We start from the raw sequence: 17,529 nt of genomic DNA, 5'->3' as shown, positions 1-17,529 counted from the left end.
CTGTGCAACAATCTGATATTATGACATCTAATATAGCAAGATGATATTCTTGTTATGGGGTAGCGGGAACATAATTACCTGGTGTTTAATATTTCAGCCAAGCTGATGGAAAATTCAATCTGCAAGCCCAGCAGGCTTATGCACAAAGTTAAAATATAAAGACTTGTGTGAGGAGATCATGAAGGACATCATTTCAAAACAATCTAAACCTGGTCCAAAGCCAGAAAATGCATGCCTTATTTTACATTTCAGATCGAATTAAACTCAAAATAGTGCTGCTCAAAAAAAGTAACATCAGAGAATCGATGTTAACAACATTACCTTGTCTGCATCCACCTTGCCCCTGATGAATTCTGATCTCCAGAACTGCAGCGCCTGATCCAGAGTGAGGCCGATGCCTTTGAGGAAGAGGCCATACTGCATGCGGCCGCCATGACGGAGATGGTGGTTCTCTCTCAGCGCCTGGTGGAGCTGCCTCATGCACAGTGGGTAGGACTTCACCGAGAGCTGGAGGGAGACAACAGTGAAGGATGAAAGATGAGACCACTAGGTAGGTAATCCCGCCAGAAAAAGGATCTAGAATTTTTTTTCGCTCAGATCTGGAAACTAAAAAAGTTTAATCTGTCGTGGCAGACAATCATTGATTGCACTGAACGTTTTTTATTTGCCTTAATTCCTTATAACAAAAGGTCAAAGAGTAAAACTTGAGTTGTGGACTACAGTGAATCAAGTGGGGTCTATACAGCAGTGAGGTGGCACACTGAATTTCCATAAATTGATAACTTATGAAAACTGATTTCACTAGTCACTCTAGGGAATTCAACGCTGATGTGAAGATTTCACACATGGATGTTAACTACAGCTTATGGTGTTTTATTCCCTTTACAAAACACAAAGCAAGCATAAATATCTAAATTAAAAGCTTTTCCACAAATGTTAATTCTCTCTATCCATTCCAAACTTTCCAGAAGACAGATCTTCAATTTCCAAATTCGACTCTGGCTGCAGATATCTAGCCACTAATAGCTAGTTGAGCTAATGTCTTTACTTTTATAGTTGAAGACTGGCATGGCTAAGAGTACAGAGGAATTTTAATTTTGGTGGCTGGTAATTGAAGAACTCACAAAAACAGTTATTGGAAAAAAACAAAAAAAACAAAAAACAAAAAACAAAGCAAGTGAATATAACATGCATAATGGGTACCAGGTTGACCCTTTCTTCAATACCTGTCTGTTGCAGCAAAATGACACAGTTAAGGTGAAGAGAAGACTAATCTTAAACCTTAAGCCTAGTTTACGGCACATACCATCTGCGGAGCACCTGCGTGCACGTTGCATCTAGTGTCTGTAGAACCATAAAGCGCCCTTTAAACAGAAGATTAAATTGCCAATGCAAACTTACTGAATCAATCTGCTCCAGGGAGATCTTCCCAACACTCTTCTGGATGCTGTAATCCTGGCCCACATAGGCATGACTAAAAAAGAAAAATATAAAAAATATATTTTAACAGCAACTATAAACTTTATGCATGAAGCACTTTTTGAAATGCAAAGCTTGAACGCTGAAAGTTACAATGACCAAGACAGAAAGTAAAAGAATAAAATAAAGTAAATAGACATGCCAATTAAGCAGTTGAGTGTGAGAGAAATCGGTAAAAAACAAACAAACACTGAGGTAGTTATCAAAAGGCAACATATTAAACTTATATCGAAGGAGGACAGTGAGGTAGCAGATCTCATTTCCTTGGGCAGACTCCTCCACAGTGCAGGAGCTCTAACTGAGAAGGCACAGTCGCCTTTCATTTTCAGCCTGAACTGTGGAGCGACGAGCAGACTCCTGCCTGACGTTCTGAGGCAGCAGTTTGGCTTGCAGGGAATTAAAATGTCTAAGATACAGCGAGGTGCTAATCCACTGAGTGCCTGAAGGTGATCAGTAAAGTTTTAAAATCTATTCTACATTTAATGGGAAGCCAGTGCAGTGAGCCAGGACAGGACAGAACTTGGATCTGGTTAAAAGTCTTGCAGCTATGCTCTGTAACATCTGCAGACAGCAGAGTGTCCTGGCTTAGACAGAATTAGCAGAGAGAGTTGCAACAGTCTATGTGAGCTGAAATAAAGGCATTAATCGCCTTCTCAAGGTCTGCAAATGGAAAAAAAATGACCTTATTTCAGAAATAGTTCTCAACTTAGGGAAGCAACCCTGAAGAACTTTTTAAAGCGCAGATCTGCATCAAAAAGAACACCTAAGTTTCTATCAGATGATGCAACATCAGTCAACAGACTGCCAGGCTGACGCTGGAGCTGACTGATAGCATTTGACGGGCAAAATAAACCTAAGATTTACTCTCATTAAACTGGAGAAAACTCTGGGACATCGAGCATTTTATGGCAATAAGACAATCGCTGTGACATGTGAGGTGAATGGAGCCATTTGACTTACAAATTCACTCTGAATACAGTTCTGATTGGTCAATGCATTCTGGATTGTTTTTTTTTCTCCCTGTATAGCACCCCGCTATTTTACATTTAAATCAAATTAATGCAAATGCTAGAAATGATCAAAAGTAGATTTCTACATTGCTGTGGTTTCAAATCAAATTAACTGGCATTAAATTGAGCAAGTTCATAAAGTCTGCTTTTGCCGTTTGTTTAATTTATTTATTTGTGCAATAGAATGACAACAATACTGTCAACTTTAAAGCTGCTCTCTCTTTTTCTGAACATGACTGTGGACAAACACTTGCCAAGTCTAACACTGGAGCATTTTTCCCCAATACTGCTTATAATTTATTTAGACACTTTTGACACCTGGTTGAAAAGACCATGCCTGTAGATGTGCTGGGAGGTTTTTTGCTAGAGACGTGCAGGTTACATTAAATACACATTCATTTTAAATCAATATCTTGTGTCAAATGTCTTCAGTAAGTAGCCATGTAATAAGCAGGATAGTGATAGTATTCAGCAAGACGGTCATTAGTGCAAAATAAACTTTGGCAGAATGATTTGTCTTGATTCACCCTGAAGGGGGATACCTTATTCTTTTACATACAATTACAGTTGATATGTCAATTTTTATTTTGTAGGGGAGCAATTCCTCTGACTGGTTAAGAATTGTGTTTTTTAAACTATTTAGAGATAAACCTAAGTACTGCTGATATGCCAGTTAAAAAAAAAACAAAAACAAAAACAAAAACAAAAACAAAAACACACACACACACACACACACACACACACACACACACACACACACACATTCCCAATGTCTTAACCATTACTAAAGCTGCCCCTAGTAGAATGTGAAACTTGATTTTAGCACCCTCTTAAATGCCTCCATGGTAGCGATTTACATTATTCTCCACTTGTTTCCCTTTTGTCAGCGGGAAACATGTACACAGAGGATGCAGCATTAAATAATTGATGTTACATTAATGCATGTCGTGTTCCTCAAAAGCCAAATTCAGGTTAGACATCAAAAAAGCTCTGCTCTCGTAATGAATGATGCTTGCTCTTCTGGCAGTACAGTCTAACTAAGTTTGCTGGACCAAAACGTTCTGCTGGCAAATAATTGAGCTACAACACTGAGCAAGTAAATGACTTTTGGGTAACAGGTGTGGAATTATTAAGTCCAGCCAGTGATTAGAATACATTTTGGCAAACAGGCTATTATGTTATAATATCGACTGAAAGCTAAAATACAAGAGTGAATCTGTTTTGACATCTTATTGGGTGAATGCTGTAGGATATCCTAATTGTTCAAGGACTGAAGTAAATGCACCTCATTTGTTTTGTGAGCTGATATTGAATACACCAATTTTCACTGTAATTGTTTAATTTTTAAAAGCAACACCTCTAGAATAAGCCGGTTTTCATGGTGACTGTTTCACTTTCCTACAGACACGAAGTAAAGATCCTACACGTAATTGACCTTCACGATCCTTTGCAAAAATTGCTCAATCAAAGCGAACATTTGCAAGCTTTCTGCATCCCAGGACGCATTGTGGTAACAAGCAAAAAAGTCACTTGACAGTCACTTTGAACTATAAAGCACTTGAGAGAAATGGCTGACATGCGAAAACAGTGAGAGGCAATCCCTGTGCTGGAGGCTGTTACATCAAAGTTGGTGGTGAGCACTTAAAAGTGAAGTGCTGGTTAGTAGCTCAAAAATGTCCTGAATGTGCCTATTTTTAGAAAATATGACACTACAGCCAACTTAATTCTGACCGGACTCGGGAGGAGATTTTGGGCATAGTCGCTGTTGAGTTTTGGCCACAAAAGCAAACTTGAGGATATAATCCATCAGCCTGCAGCCTTACAAGTACTGCTCATTCACCAGAATAGAAAGGAGAGACGAAACTATAGTAGTCAAGCTTGATGTTGAGCTCAATGTAATCAGCTCTTCTAAATATTTCAATTATGCACTACATTAAATGCCAAATGAGGAAAAGAGACGTGGTTCCTGTGGAAATGTTTCAAAAACAGCTGATGAAGATAGTAGACCCTGGGAGCAGTCCTACAGACCTATTTAAGTGTTCGAGTGCAAGTATTCAGACAAGATTATGACTGATTTTAAATGAGAATATTAGACTAGCTTCGATAACAATTTCTAATGCAATACACTCGCTGTGTGCTAGCGCAATCTCATGTTTGTTGTCAGTGATGCTAATTGAAAAAAGGAAAAAAAATGCTCCCAGCATCACATCTCCAAATTATTTTAAGTCTGAGCATTTTGTAGTCAGACTATATTAACCAAATATTGTGTACTGAACACATTTGTATGCATAGGGTTATTACTGGGTAATGTTTATCTTACTGTTTTAAATCCATGGATTCCATAAAGCTCCACTAAGAGGCTGTGACAGGCCGCCTCAAAACAGCTCTCTGGTTCTCCCTTGACTGTCCACTGCATTACAAAGCAAAGCCCTTAACAGTTTCTGACAAGCTTTATTTTGGTGGGTGTAAGGTCAGGCTGTGGACCTTAACTCACCCTAATAAAGGCCTACAGGTGAAATACACTGGCGAAACAATTTAATAAGCAAGGAGATAAGAGTGCATGTGTCATCAGGTCAACATCAAACTCGGCGGGTCATCAAGAGAGCGAGAGAGTATTCTGCTGGTTTGTTTTTCCCCTCTAGGCACACCTGCAGCACCGAGGTTGAAATGTTCTTTTCAACACTTTGTAAAGGCACAGGCTTATTAATGCCTGAAAAAAAACAAAACAAAACAAAACAAAAAAGCAATCGTGCAGGGAAGAGTTTGAAAAAGGGTAAAGTATTCAACCAGAGAAAATATAGATTAAAAAAACAATTCAAAGAGGCTCCTTCATCTTATTTCCACAGGTCATTTGCTCCATGGCAATGGCATTTAAGTCTTCATCTCTAAATGCATGTGACACATAGTCCTACAGTTTGCATTGCATTGTGAAAAGTGTGAAACCATCACGGCCAATAAAGTGTCCTTTTAGCGTGGGTCATTGCATGTTATGACTGGTCTGCTGCCGGCAATGCCCCAAGTATTACAATACGGATTATTGTCAAACTGAATTTTATGATGCAGAGGTAGGGGAAGCAAATGCTTCTAATAATGCTAATTACCTGAGGTGGTTAAGCAGAGGTTGAAGTCGTTCATCAGACTGTACGGCTGGAAGAGAGCGGGCTGTCAACTGCAAAAATTATGACCATGTGAGAAAGGGGAAATATTAGTCACAGGATTAAAACATTAACATACAGGAAAATAACTGAACAATCCCATGTGAACATTTCAGGCTTCGAGCAACATTTAATACAAAGTAAGAAAATAATCACAGTTCAACAAAGCTGTGCATGAGTAACTTCAATAGGTTGGTAAAGTACAAAACATCCCCATCCTAGTCAGGTTGAGGAACTGGTACTTATAACTTGGGCCATGATAGATGTGTACACGGGTATATTAAGACACTCAAAAAGCACAGAATTAAATGGGGAAAAGAAATTAATAAAGGTTTAAATTCTATGTGTACAAGAACAAGGACTTACTTTGAAAGACCTTCTTAAAAATGGGATTGTTCCAAGGTGGTAAAAGTATGCTAATAAAACGAATGCTTTTACTAAAAGTTATGTAGGCAGTACTTCTGTCAAGAATAACCTGAAGCAGTAATTATATGGAGGACCTGACACGATGACAAAACCTACTTTTGTGAGACTGATCAAACAAGATGTGTTGTCAAAGAGTGTATTTACAGCTCATCTCTCCCAAACTGAAACTCTTATCTGCTCTGATTACTTGATGAACATGATCCTTATCAGCAACAAAGATAAACTACAGTCTTAAACACATCAAGGTCCCTATACAGACACATGCAAACAGTTCAAGATATTTCTGCCTGTTACAAGCTCACCACCTCAGAACTGTTATCGAGAAGCAGCTTTCAATTTCATGCTCTTCTAATGACACACTTTCTGTGATGTTGCCTTGCTGTCCCAATGGAAGTGAAAAGCCATTATAATAACACACAACAGTCACAATGGCACAGCGACCAGGGGGAAAAATGGTTTTAGAGCATTATTCCATTCCAACAGTTGGTGGTCCGGATAATTGCCAGGAAATAGGGGAATGGATGAACACAACCTTTTTTCCCCAATCTGGAAAAGATGGCCTGTCTATCCCACAATGGAGAACATGGGTTCAGGTTAAGACAAGCCAAGTCCATGCGGCTACCTTCATTATCATGACAATGACTTCCTCTGCTACACCATGAACAGCACATAATCATGACTGAACACTGGAGTGGACTCTGCAGCCAGAATTGGACCAATTTCCTTGGAGACTCTATATTAGACTTGACCTATGCAGAATAACATGTACCTCTAAGGACAAAAACACAGTTGGTGTGTCAGGCTAATGTCCGTTTCATAAGTTACTGTTCATTGTTATTAAGCCAGGTAAAAGCTTTATAGTATTCTAAGGCTATGTAGCAATACATACAAATCCCACACTGTGTTGATGGCAATAAATGACTTAGTCGGGATGGACAAAACCACTAACAATATCTTAAAATGTGTATGTCTTGAACATGTTCTTTGCTTTCATGAGCCCTTCTACAAGCATGTTGTGAAATCTCTTGTGAATTAGGGATGCCCACAAGCTGCTGCTTGTGGGCATCCTGTTCAATACACAATCATCTGTAAAAATCCAAAGCTTCCACAAGCTTGTCGTGAGCTGTCAGGCATCTTATTATGGATGATCATGCAATTGTTCATACAGTGGCCGGGGCTGTGTAAGCATTTCATATGATTGCCGTGACAACACACTGTCAGCATTTCTATTTACCTCAACATGTTAATAAAAGCAAGATTATTATATGAACCATGGATGCTTTTTTCCCCCTACAAGCATACATTTGCCAATTCAATGAGCATATTTGTCTTGTGTTAGTAATTAAAGATTGTGAGACTAAAACAAGGCCAATGGCATTCATGTAATGATAAGCAAATGTGAATATGTACAGGAGTACAAAAAGCATATGCATCTGGCCACACCACTGTATCAAGACAACATCTTGGAAACCAATTACTAAACACTTCACCCGTGTCTGACATTATAGGCATTTATTCAAAATCAATATGAAGTAGGTTAAATGCATGATTACTTTTTGTGGGTAATGAACATACTGTACTATATGAAAATCCAAATCAATAGTGTTACTTGGCAGATATTAAGCCCACTATTGATTCAGTTTTCAAGTAACACTGGGGAAGGGCAGAAATCTTCTGGAAACCCTGGATCACTTGTTATCAAGAGGCACACCCAAGAATAGTGTGAGAGCTTTTCCTGCCATTCAGCGCCAATTAGCAGTATGTATCAGTTTTAAACAAGGTTTCACAATCACCATTTTCATGTGAGTGTTCAAGTAAACCTGATACAACTCAGACTTTCAAAGAGTTCAAATGGTCACTACCTAACTTGTATACATCACAAAAACTGCAAAATTATGTAATGTGGTTATTGAAAGAGTCTCTAAATCTATAACAACATATGTCATACAAACAAACAGCATCAACACAGAGGCCAGACATCAAGAGATGAAGCTCACAGACATGGACAGACACTTGGTAGTATTATTGCCAATACAAAGTTCAGGTCACCTAATCCTCACCAGGTATCAGATATTGACATATTGATGTGTTTCTATTATTGTGCCCATCCTGCATCTACAACCATGATCTAACAGTATACAGTTGATCCATATTTAACATTACTGCTCTACCAACATTTTCATAAAGAGTGCCATTGAATTACTAATTCTCTTCTGGCCATATATGGCTCAGAGTGTGCCAATAATACATGCATTCATCTTACAATCTGTTTATCACATTTTTGTGTTAAACAGTACTTACCAAAGATGCCAATGACATTAGAGCACCGTAGTCAGTTATTAAGCTGTGGCTTCTCCTTGGGAGTCAGCAAAAGCTTGCTATGCAAGCATTTTTTGATAGCTGACTCAATACAAAAAACTTTTGATAGCAATGAACAAAGTCCCTTTCAGATGTTGATTGACTGAAAACACCTATACCCTTATTAGCATACCAGCAAAATGTCATTTCATATAAAATAAAGGTGGTTCGGGGAAAAGCTCCAAAAGTGCCAAGTTGGCATTAAATCTTGTCAGACCACCCAGGCAGCTGCAGTCGAAAAGTAATGGGTTTTACAGAACATTAAAATTGTGAATACTGTAGATCACTGACAAAAATGTGTCAAAGTTATTCCCATGCAATTACTAATGAAGATCAAATTTAAAGCAAGTTGAAGCAGGGAATCAAGATTAGAAAAATTGAAACTCTGTCATATAAGACCTTGCCCAATACTGTTCTGCAATAAATCAGAACAGTATTAACATTCATTCTCATCAGGATAGAAAATTACCAAATTACCAACAGCCAAATGCAGGAACATTATGGCAGCAGCAATTCTGTACTATGAGCCACTGTGGTAGTCTTACTCTAAATATCTAATTACATAGTAAAATACAAGGGCATAAATGACCTGTAATCAATAATGGAGGTTTTCTCCACTCACACACACATGCATGTAAGAAAACTATAGGCAAAACCTATGATTACAGCATGGCCCATATAAAGTTCTTAATGCATTGCTTAATCCAATCATTCTTCAATTTACAGGATAGTGAAAATATTCTTACTGCAATTAAAACATGCAGAGTACTGCGTTAATTACATTACTGGAAGATTGGACATTTTGTTGGCATTTACAGCTACAATCTTTGTTTATATTCTGCCTCAACTTTCACAGCAACAGAAGTACCACCAGAATGCGGCAACAACCATTTTTGCTAGGAGGGAAATTGCTGGAATAATTCCTTGCTTATAAAAAAAAAAAAAAAAAGGGAAGTGATCCAGTGCATTCATTCAATAATTAAAGTATACGAGGTTGCAATAAACTGGTGTCATTAATCACAAATTGTGCTTCACATTTTAACAGTTAAATGAAATTATTCTCATAACATGTGAGAGCATTCAATTAATGTATGCATGTTAGGTATAGTTTTGCTCAGCATGTCTGAAGTGGTTTCACACCACCATTTGATCTAAGTGCTAATCAGCCAATTTGTTTTCACTTGATGGATGCAGGCTAAATGCTTTTCCCAAGCAAATTGCACAAGTCAAATGGAGGTGCTATGTGCTCAGTGTGGGCAAGACTACTGCGTGGATTCAAGAGCAAATCTATAACCTGCATAACTTCCATTTTATCTTTCAGTACTGGCTCTGAAGTAAAGTTCAAGCCCATTGATAACTGCATGGCATCAGCTTAAGTTTGCCAAAATTGACACTGAAGCTGTCATGTTTTAATGGATTATATTTCAAACGATTATGGTTTTGTGTAATTTACATAACCGTAATTAAAAAGAATCTTTGCCCATTTCTTTAACACTGTGCCTTTGTATTTACCGGACTTGAAATATCATATTTGCCCTTTGTATCCTTACATTTCGTGAACTCAGACGTGCAATTGTGCAAGCCAATGCAAAAGCTACTTTGGGCGTGTGTGGACCTCTTAACAAAAACCCAACATGGCGAAGCCTCTAATCGTGGCAGTGTCACATTATTCAACTGCAGACAAAGCTGCTTCAGCATACTGTAACAATTTGCTGTCAGCTGTGAGGAAGGGTTGGATGATACATTATACACACTGATTTGATAAAGGTTTTAAGTTTAAGTGGCCCTGGTCAACGGTAACTCATTCAGCATATTTCATTAAAAAACAGGTCTGCTGTTTTTCCACAAATTGGTGGGTTTTCTGAGAGCTTATGGGTTGTAGGGATCCAAGGATGTAAAAATCAGAAGCATTTTCTGGTAAAAGAGGGATAAACCCAGGCTTAACATGGACATTCACTTCCTTAATATACAACTAGCCCATTAATCTCTCAGATTACAACCATTTACCGGAATATGTGATGTATAATCATTTTGTAATACTTGAACCACTACACTGATCCAAGGCCCTACACCACAACAGTATAATAGACTGGGCAGTTTTCTGCTTGTATCTCCTTGCTTTACCTCTACATTTCAATTCCACAAGCAATGCAGAGCTGAGACCATCCTGAGGAAAAGGTACCATCATTGATTATTCAATAAATACCTTGTCTTAGAACAAAAGATGAGAAGAAAGGGATGCCACATCAAAAACTGCACACTAGTTATTTCTTTGTTGGACAGGAATTTCATCACTTGCCACCTAAAGAAAGATTATGTTCTCAATATTTCAGCACTCTCTGCCTCAGACGTACCAATGAATAATAATTAAATAATTGAGATTCAGAATCTACCGCTTTCTGAGGGTACACCCATAAATCAGTGTGATAGGTAAAAAGCACAAGCTACAATCTAGGAGAAACCTTATCAATGGCATCCAAGACTGTGGTAGTCTGTTCATTTTAATGGCAGTTGTTTCAAATCTAACATTCAATTGCCATAACTGAGTAGTGCAAAAGACCATTTTTAAAACCACATGCGGTCCAGGCATGAACCTTTGAATGGCACAATAATATTATTTGTGAATAAAGTTTCTGTTGCTCTGTGTCTCAATGAGCAAATTCAGCAGAGAATGCAGACCGTAGTGGCAGGAATTTAATAAATGCTGCATTCAGCAGGTGTCATGTCTTTTGGTGGAACTTGCCCAAAATAAACTCCACTGAGGTCTCCAATGAGCTTAGTTACCTTACTGAAAATACACCATGGAATTATCAAAGCTCAAAGTGACAGTTATGTCAGTGACGGACTCATAGGGGTCTGTTCGAAATCTTCCCAATGTTTGAGAGCATCCAACATTCAGGTTGCAACTGAATACTTTAATTTAATTTCATAAAGCTTTGATGCTGTGCCACTAAATGCATTGAAAGGACCATACCAATGATTCTACATGTTCAGCGCAATGTCTACAAAATGCATACACTTCCCAAAGCAAGTAGTATTTTAAAACAACGATAATAATTTTTCCTATCTTTGATCCAGCCACTGGTTTCCATTTGTTCCACTATGATATGAAAATGAACTTTCAGAGAGTTCAAACTCAGTTCAGTATTCCATCACCATATCAAAGTCGTCAACATTCGTTTTTCTAAAAGCAGCGGCACTGTTGTTTCTTGAAATTGGTCGGAGTGAAATATCTCTCTGCCAGAAAGTAGTCCCTAGGGAAAAATTTGCTTTACACAGTCAATTATGAGTTTCATGATTTAACAACTGTGACGACTTTGTTTGTCACAGAAGCAGATCATTATGAAGTGGGTGTTTCAACCAAAAATGTATGTTTAAAAATTATTAGATTTTGATTATTCATTCATTCACTTTCCAAGCGGCCTATCCTAAGGCAGGGTGCTGACGTGGAAAGTGATTATATGTTGTGAAATCTTAAGCAGCATAATTCGCAAAATGTTTTGATTCAATGTAAAATGCAGGTTAATTGTAAGAAACAGGCTAAACATTCAAAATCACTGCTATATCCTTTGAGCCCACACTCACGTAACATCTATTTTTTGATGTCCAAGAACAGTCGGCATATAGCTGCACAGCTCTGTTCATGGAAATTTGTCAATTTTGCATCTTTATTAACTGAAATGTCCAAGAAATCAATCAAAATGTTTCCTTTCCAATCAGGATGAGCATGATTTATGGGTCTTTTTGTGGCATGCTTTCTGATCATTTTCTCTCCTCGCTACTTCATGGAACTTCTTCTGTGTACTGACGGGGGCTTCTTGCACCTCTCAAATTAGACAAAACACCTTCACATACCAGTCAGTGTCACAGCATATGGCTGCTGAGCGTGTGTCTGTCTGGTCTCCAAACCAGAGCTGATCACCACTGTGAGACTGAACCCTGCTTGTTCTCACACATTTATTATGAAAGGGCCAGTAGTTTGCAGTGCATTATGTTCCCCGTCTCTGTGGGCATACAATACAATGTGCGAGAATGCTGATATTGTGCCTCCACAGACTCTGCAGCTTACAAAAAAAAAAAAAAAAACAAGTCACACCCAAAGGGCCAATAACCGCTTTCATACTTGCTGTCTGCAGTCTGCCCTCCAGACACATTTATGTCATCTGTGTCTACTTATTCCCCTCATTGCAACCGTGCACTTTTCAGAGTTCTCCCAGGGCACTGAGGGGAACAAACTGTTGCATTTCAGCTGTTTCGTTCCTGAAGCCGGGGTTATATACACAATATAAGGTATTTGCATAACAATGTACTTTACTATTCACTTTTTTACCATTAAAGTAAAATGTGCTCTAGGTTTAAGTGTGTCATGAAGTATACGCATAGTGGTTGCAATTCACATTCTCCCCAAGGACAGGATCTAATTTTCTCTCGAGCTTTCTGTATCACAGCCCAACTTGTTCCCCCGATTCCTCCTTTCTATTGTAGTCAAAAGATGTGGACACTTACTGCGAGAGCTTTAGATAGCCTTGTGCGGAAGTCATTGAGAACAATGGTGACAATGTCCTGGTGGGGGATGTACACGTAGCCCGCTTTGAGGTACACTTTCCTTGTTCGTACAAGGTCCAGGGCGTCCTGAAATGGAACCTTTAAAGCGCAACAAGAATACAGAGATGAAATGGCTGGAATTACTTAGACAGACACAGACAGAATGTGTTAATTTAATTCTATTCCATTTATGTTCATGATCACTGTATGTTCAGTGGAATATTCAAAGTGCACCAAGGCTCATGTCCTCCTATCCTTAATTTTGGTTGTTTGTCATTTTTGATCAACTGTGGAATTAAACTTATTCTAATGCTCTAGATTCTAAGTCTCATTGGACTGAACTGTCAGCTACACATCTAAAATGCAAATTCAAAGTAATGCAACAGACCGTTTTTACCTCTGAGCCATTTTTTAATAGACTATTCCATTTGTCTGAATGTTCTGAAGGTGCGCCATTAACAAGCAAAATATTTATTCGGGCTCTTGTGTGCCTTGGTTTAAGAGAGCTCACATCAAATTCTGATTACCACCACACAAGAAATATCACCACTGAAGAAACCAGAGCCACAACAGTGAACATTAAGATGTCAGTAGAGTTAATGCCCAGTTTGGACTGAAAACAGAAAAATATATCTCACTTATACTCATTTTATTACACAACAATTAATTTCAACACATTTCTTTAAGTTTAAAGCAAGGCACTCTATGCAGGGGGAAAACTCCAGAGACTGGTGAATCTATAACCTACCTACTAGTTAGGTAAAACACCTCAAACTGACTAACGATGGTCTCCAAATCTAATTTTGTGGAAGCAGTGAAATGGAAGGAAGGACTTCACAGAGCAAAGTGTACAAATCAATGCTTTACTTTTTTCAATTTTGGAAAGGATTGTGGGCGGCCCACTACCCTTAACATTTTCCCTTGACTGATACAGTAGGATAGCTCAGAGGGAAACAGAGTCCAGCGAGAGAGAGAGAGAGGACAGGAGGCTCCTGTAGTATATAATCCAAGGCCAGCAGGGGTACATATTGGACCAGAGGCAGGAGTGTTCACCACATTTATGGCTGTACAATACTTTTTTGCCAAAAGGAAATTGAATCTTTCAGCATATTCCAACTATCTTATTGTACAGTGGAGATTAAAGGGGTGGTATTAAAATGCACAATCTATATTCTTACATGCAGTGGTGGGAGGTTGGTGGTTTTCTGAAAACACCTCAGAACAGGACCAACATTACATAAGGGAGCAGTATCTCCCATACTGTTATAAAGCATTTATGAAGTAGCCTATTCTAAAAAGATATGTTGAAGGAAGAGGAGTAGTAGGTGAGTGCCTGTCTAAGCAACTGCATCAATAAGAATAATAATAAACAAACAAACAAACAAAAAAGAAACAGGATGTTTGGATGAAATCAAGGCTATGCAACATCTGCAGGTTGTCAGCTTACCTGTTGCACCACATTCATTTGTAATGGTCTGAAAGGGGTAATCCACTGTTCTTTAATTTATAACAGATACCAACAATGGGCCAAGACTCTCATAATATGAATAATTATATAAATGCAGGGAAAGGGAAATCTTAGTGATAGTGAAAGGGTGGACTGACTGCTGAGATGATAGTCTGTGTTATTTTACAATAACACATAAACACTCTCTGGCCCTTTCTGGTTAGACACCAAGATAATGAAACTTCATTTATCAGAAAAAGCACTTCATGAATACACAAAGACCAATTCACTGCCAAATTCAAAGACTGCCTCTCTAACTTTGGTTGTTCATCCTTATTAGTTTTGATTAAACTGAGGAAATATCAGGCTCATAATCATGGGAATAACATATTGAAAAAAAAATGAGGGAGGATTTTCTCTTCAAGACAATATTGGACAATAAATGACTGTCAGCAGCGACTCATTTGCTGCATTTTTGCAGGCAAAATACTGAACCTTCTTAAGTAAACAATTTCAGTGAAGAGGGAGAGAGAGAGAGAGACAGAGACAGAGAGAGCAAGACAGGGACAGAGACAGACAGAGAGAGAGGGTCAGAGAGAGACAGAGAGATCAGAGTAACTCACTTTGTAGAAGTCTTGGTCCTCAACAGTGATTCCACTGACAGCGTAGCTGGAGTTGATAAGTTTCTCTGCCAGAGCCTTCTTTTCCTCGACACTAATCTGAAAAGTTATTGATGAAGAAGATGGATCTCAGTGAAGGGCTGCAAAGGCAGAACCGTGTCAGTGTTAAACTCTGATTATATGGCTAGGATATAAAGTCCTGGAACAAAAAATGAGTTGCATTAATACTGATGATAAGGTAATACAGAGGCCATCTCCACGCTGCAGGAAACTGACAACTATCTGATTAGAGCCAAATAAAAAATGGCTTTGCAGCCATCAGACTGTAACCTAAACAACTATCTTTCATTTCCACATGCAGGCTAAAAGAAACAAAGCATCACATCTGACACATTATTCATTCAAGAACAATTCTTTCACAAACAACTTATTCATATTAAAAGCAAAAACTTTTTTTCAATCTTCAGGACTTCTATCACCCTCTCTTCATTTTTCTTCCAGACAGATACTGTAAATGGGCATAATACTGTGATCAAACTGCGCCACCTAGTGAAATATTTGAAACACACAACACAAAACACCACCATGTTTTAGTATTGTCTGTGGATGACTTCTTACAATTGCTACACTGTCCTACAAAGCCAGCAGTGAAACAGGGGGAAAAAAAAGACAATAAAGACCTCATCCATTATATCTCCTGTCCCAGCTGATGCCCTGGTGCAGCAACAAAATTTAAACCCTTCTCATTGCCACTGATCTCAAAACACAAAAACAGCTACTGCTGCAACTTCATCTTTGTAAGCATCCAGATAGTGTCCTGTTTTGATCAGTCTTCAGGTTTTTACACAAAAATATGTAGATGATGCTGAACTAAAGGATGAACGAAGTGAGTAAGCCTCAAGTAACAAACAGCAAACATCCCAGTGATGAGAATTAATCTTTTCAATTACTTTCACTGAAATCAGGCTTTCAAAAACAAATTCAATTAAAAAGATAATTTAATTACAGAGACTTACCGTGTCATATTGCAGGTTGTTTCGATGCAGAAATTCAAGTTTGTGTTTTGGAAGCAGGTCATTGAAGCGGTAGCGGAAAAGGTCGACCTCCTGTTGTATAAACCACCGCCTGAGATCCTCCCTTTAAGATGAGATTAGAGACAAAAACGTTCAATCTTTAAATTCAATTTTATTTACAATTATTATATAAATTGTATTAACTATTTAGATTTAAATCCCTCTTTCTATGCCTTTTATTTCCTATAATTTCACAATAAATATTCTACAGAAATAGAGACAGATTGCACTTACGTTTGGCAGTAGGCAAGCCTGAGAATGAAGTGGGAGATATGGTCCTTTCTTCGTTTCTCATATTCAGTTGGCCCATTCTGCACTTTCTTATCATCCTTGATGGATTTAAAGAGAAAATGTTGATGACAGATATTGTTTTCTTATCTCTCACTACCTCCTAATAATTTTTGTTATGGTGTTCAGGGCAATTTTGGTTTTGTCTCTTGACCTGTCCAATTTGGTGCCATTGTAAAGTTAAGGCTATGCTTAAACTGTTTTAATATGGATACTTTATTATGACAGAAGCATTAACAGCAAAGACACTGACCCAATACTTTTTTCAAGAAGTATTAGGTCAGTATCAATCCAAATTAGCTTGCTTTGAAACCAACCGCTGGTAAATGAACCCAAGAGAGAGGCTGTGCTCTGAAGCTTTGCAATAAGTGTCAATTTCTGCGATCCTGTTATTAAAAATCATGCGGTGTTGAGGCAGAAATACTCACCGCTGCTGCTCTGTAAGGAAAGTTCAGGTTTGAAAACTCGGATTCCAGTTTCTTTGAGTACTGCTCAGATGTTTTCACATAACTCACTCCCAAATTCTCGACAGTCTTCAACACTGCAACAGCATTAAAAGATGACATGGTAAACAACACGACAGGTTTAACAAACTGAATTTCATGATGGCAGAAAGGTCACAGTGCTTTCTGCTTAACCATACGATTCTACCTGTTCATTTCAAAGTATAATTTATTATAGTTAGAATTAACATTCAAATATTAGTTTGGTTGGCATCAGACTTTGTTCTTACATTTCAGTCTTTCCACTGCAAAGGTCTCAAACTCGGTGAGCGTGATGTTTTCAAGAGGAGGCTGCACGTAGAACTGCAGACAATGTCCATAGAGCTCCGTCTGAGGGTTGCTTAAGATCTTCCTCCTTCTGCCGGAAAACTGCATCGTGCCTAGTGGTGAGACAAATAATTATGTGTAAGATACTGAAATATGGGCCAGTGATCATCACCATGCTGACGTGTTAAATGACAAGTTGAAATCGGACCATTTCAATGTGGGAGAAAAAAAAAATCAATATAGCATAGAATCGCAATGTTTTGTTTGGCAATATTGTATTGATACACAGACACCAAGTATCGATACTGTATCGCCAAGAATCGATGCAACATTTATGACAAATTTGGTCTGTCTGCTT

General features: G+C 38.3%; 1 protein-coding gene across 1 annotated transcript in view; it reads right to left on the bottom strand.

Moving 5' to 3' along the window:
• prim2 (DNA primase subunit 2) overlaps positions 1-17,529 on the bottom strand; it is a 38,029-nt gene that overhangs the window by 18,787 nt on the left and 1,713 nt on the right. Inside the window, exons 2-10 of the mRNA XM_030070934.1 lie at positions 17,135-17,284; positions 16,830-16,942; positions 16,348-16,442; positions 16,057-16,177; positions 15,044-15,139; positions 12,935-13,072; positions 5,591-5,658; positions 1,402-1,474; positions 322-507 (exon numbers count right to left, since the gene is read on the bottom strand). Coding sequence (XP_029926794.1) covers positions 322-507; positions 1,402-1,474; positions 5,591-5,658; positions 12,935-13,072; positions 15,044-15,139; positions 16,057-16,177; positions 16,348-16,442; positions 16,830-16,942; positions 17,135-17,279 — 1,035 coding nt within the window. The 5' untranslated portion in view covers positions 17,280-17,284. The remainder of the gene's footprint in view (positions 1-321; positions 508-1,401; positions 1,475-5,590; positions 5,659-12,934; positions 13,073-15,043; positions 15,140-16,056; positions 16,178-16,347; positions 16,443-16,829; positions 16,943-17,134; positions 17,285-17,529) is intronic.

This window comes from Myripristis murdjan, chromosome 15 (genome assembly GCF_902150065.1).
Source record: "Myripristis murdjan chromosome 15, fMyrMur1.1, whole genome shotgun sequence".
Lineage (NCBI taxonomy): Eukaryota > Metazoa > Chordata > Actinopteri > Holocentriformes > Holocentridae > Myripristis > Myripristis murdjan.
Note: the sequence above shows the minus strand (reverse complement) of the source record. Positions and strands in the feature narration are given on the sequence as shown.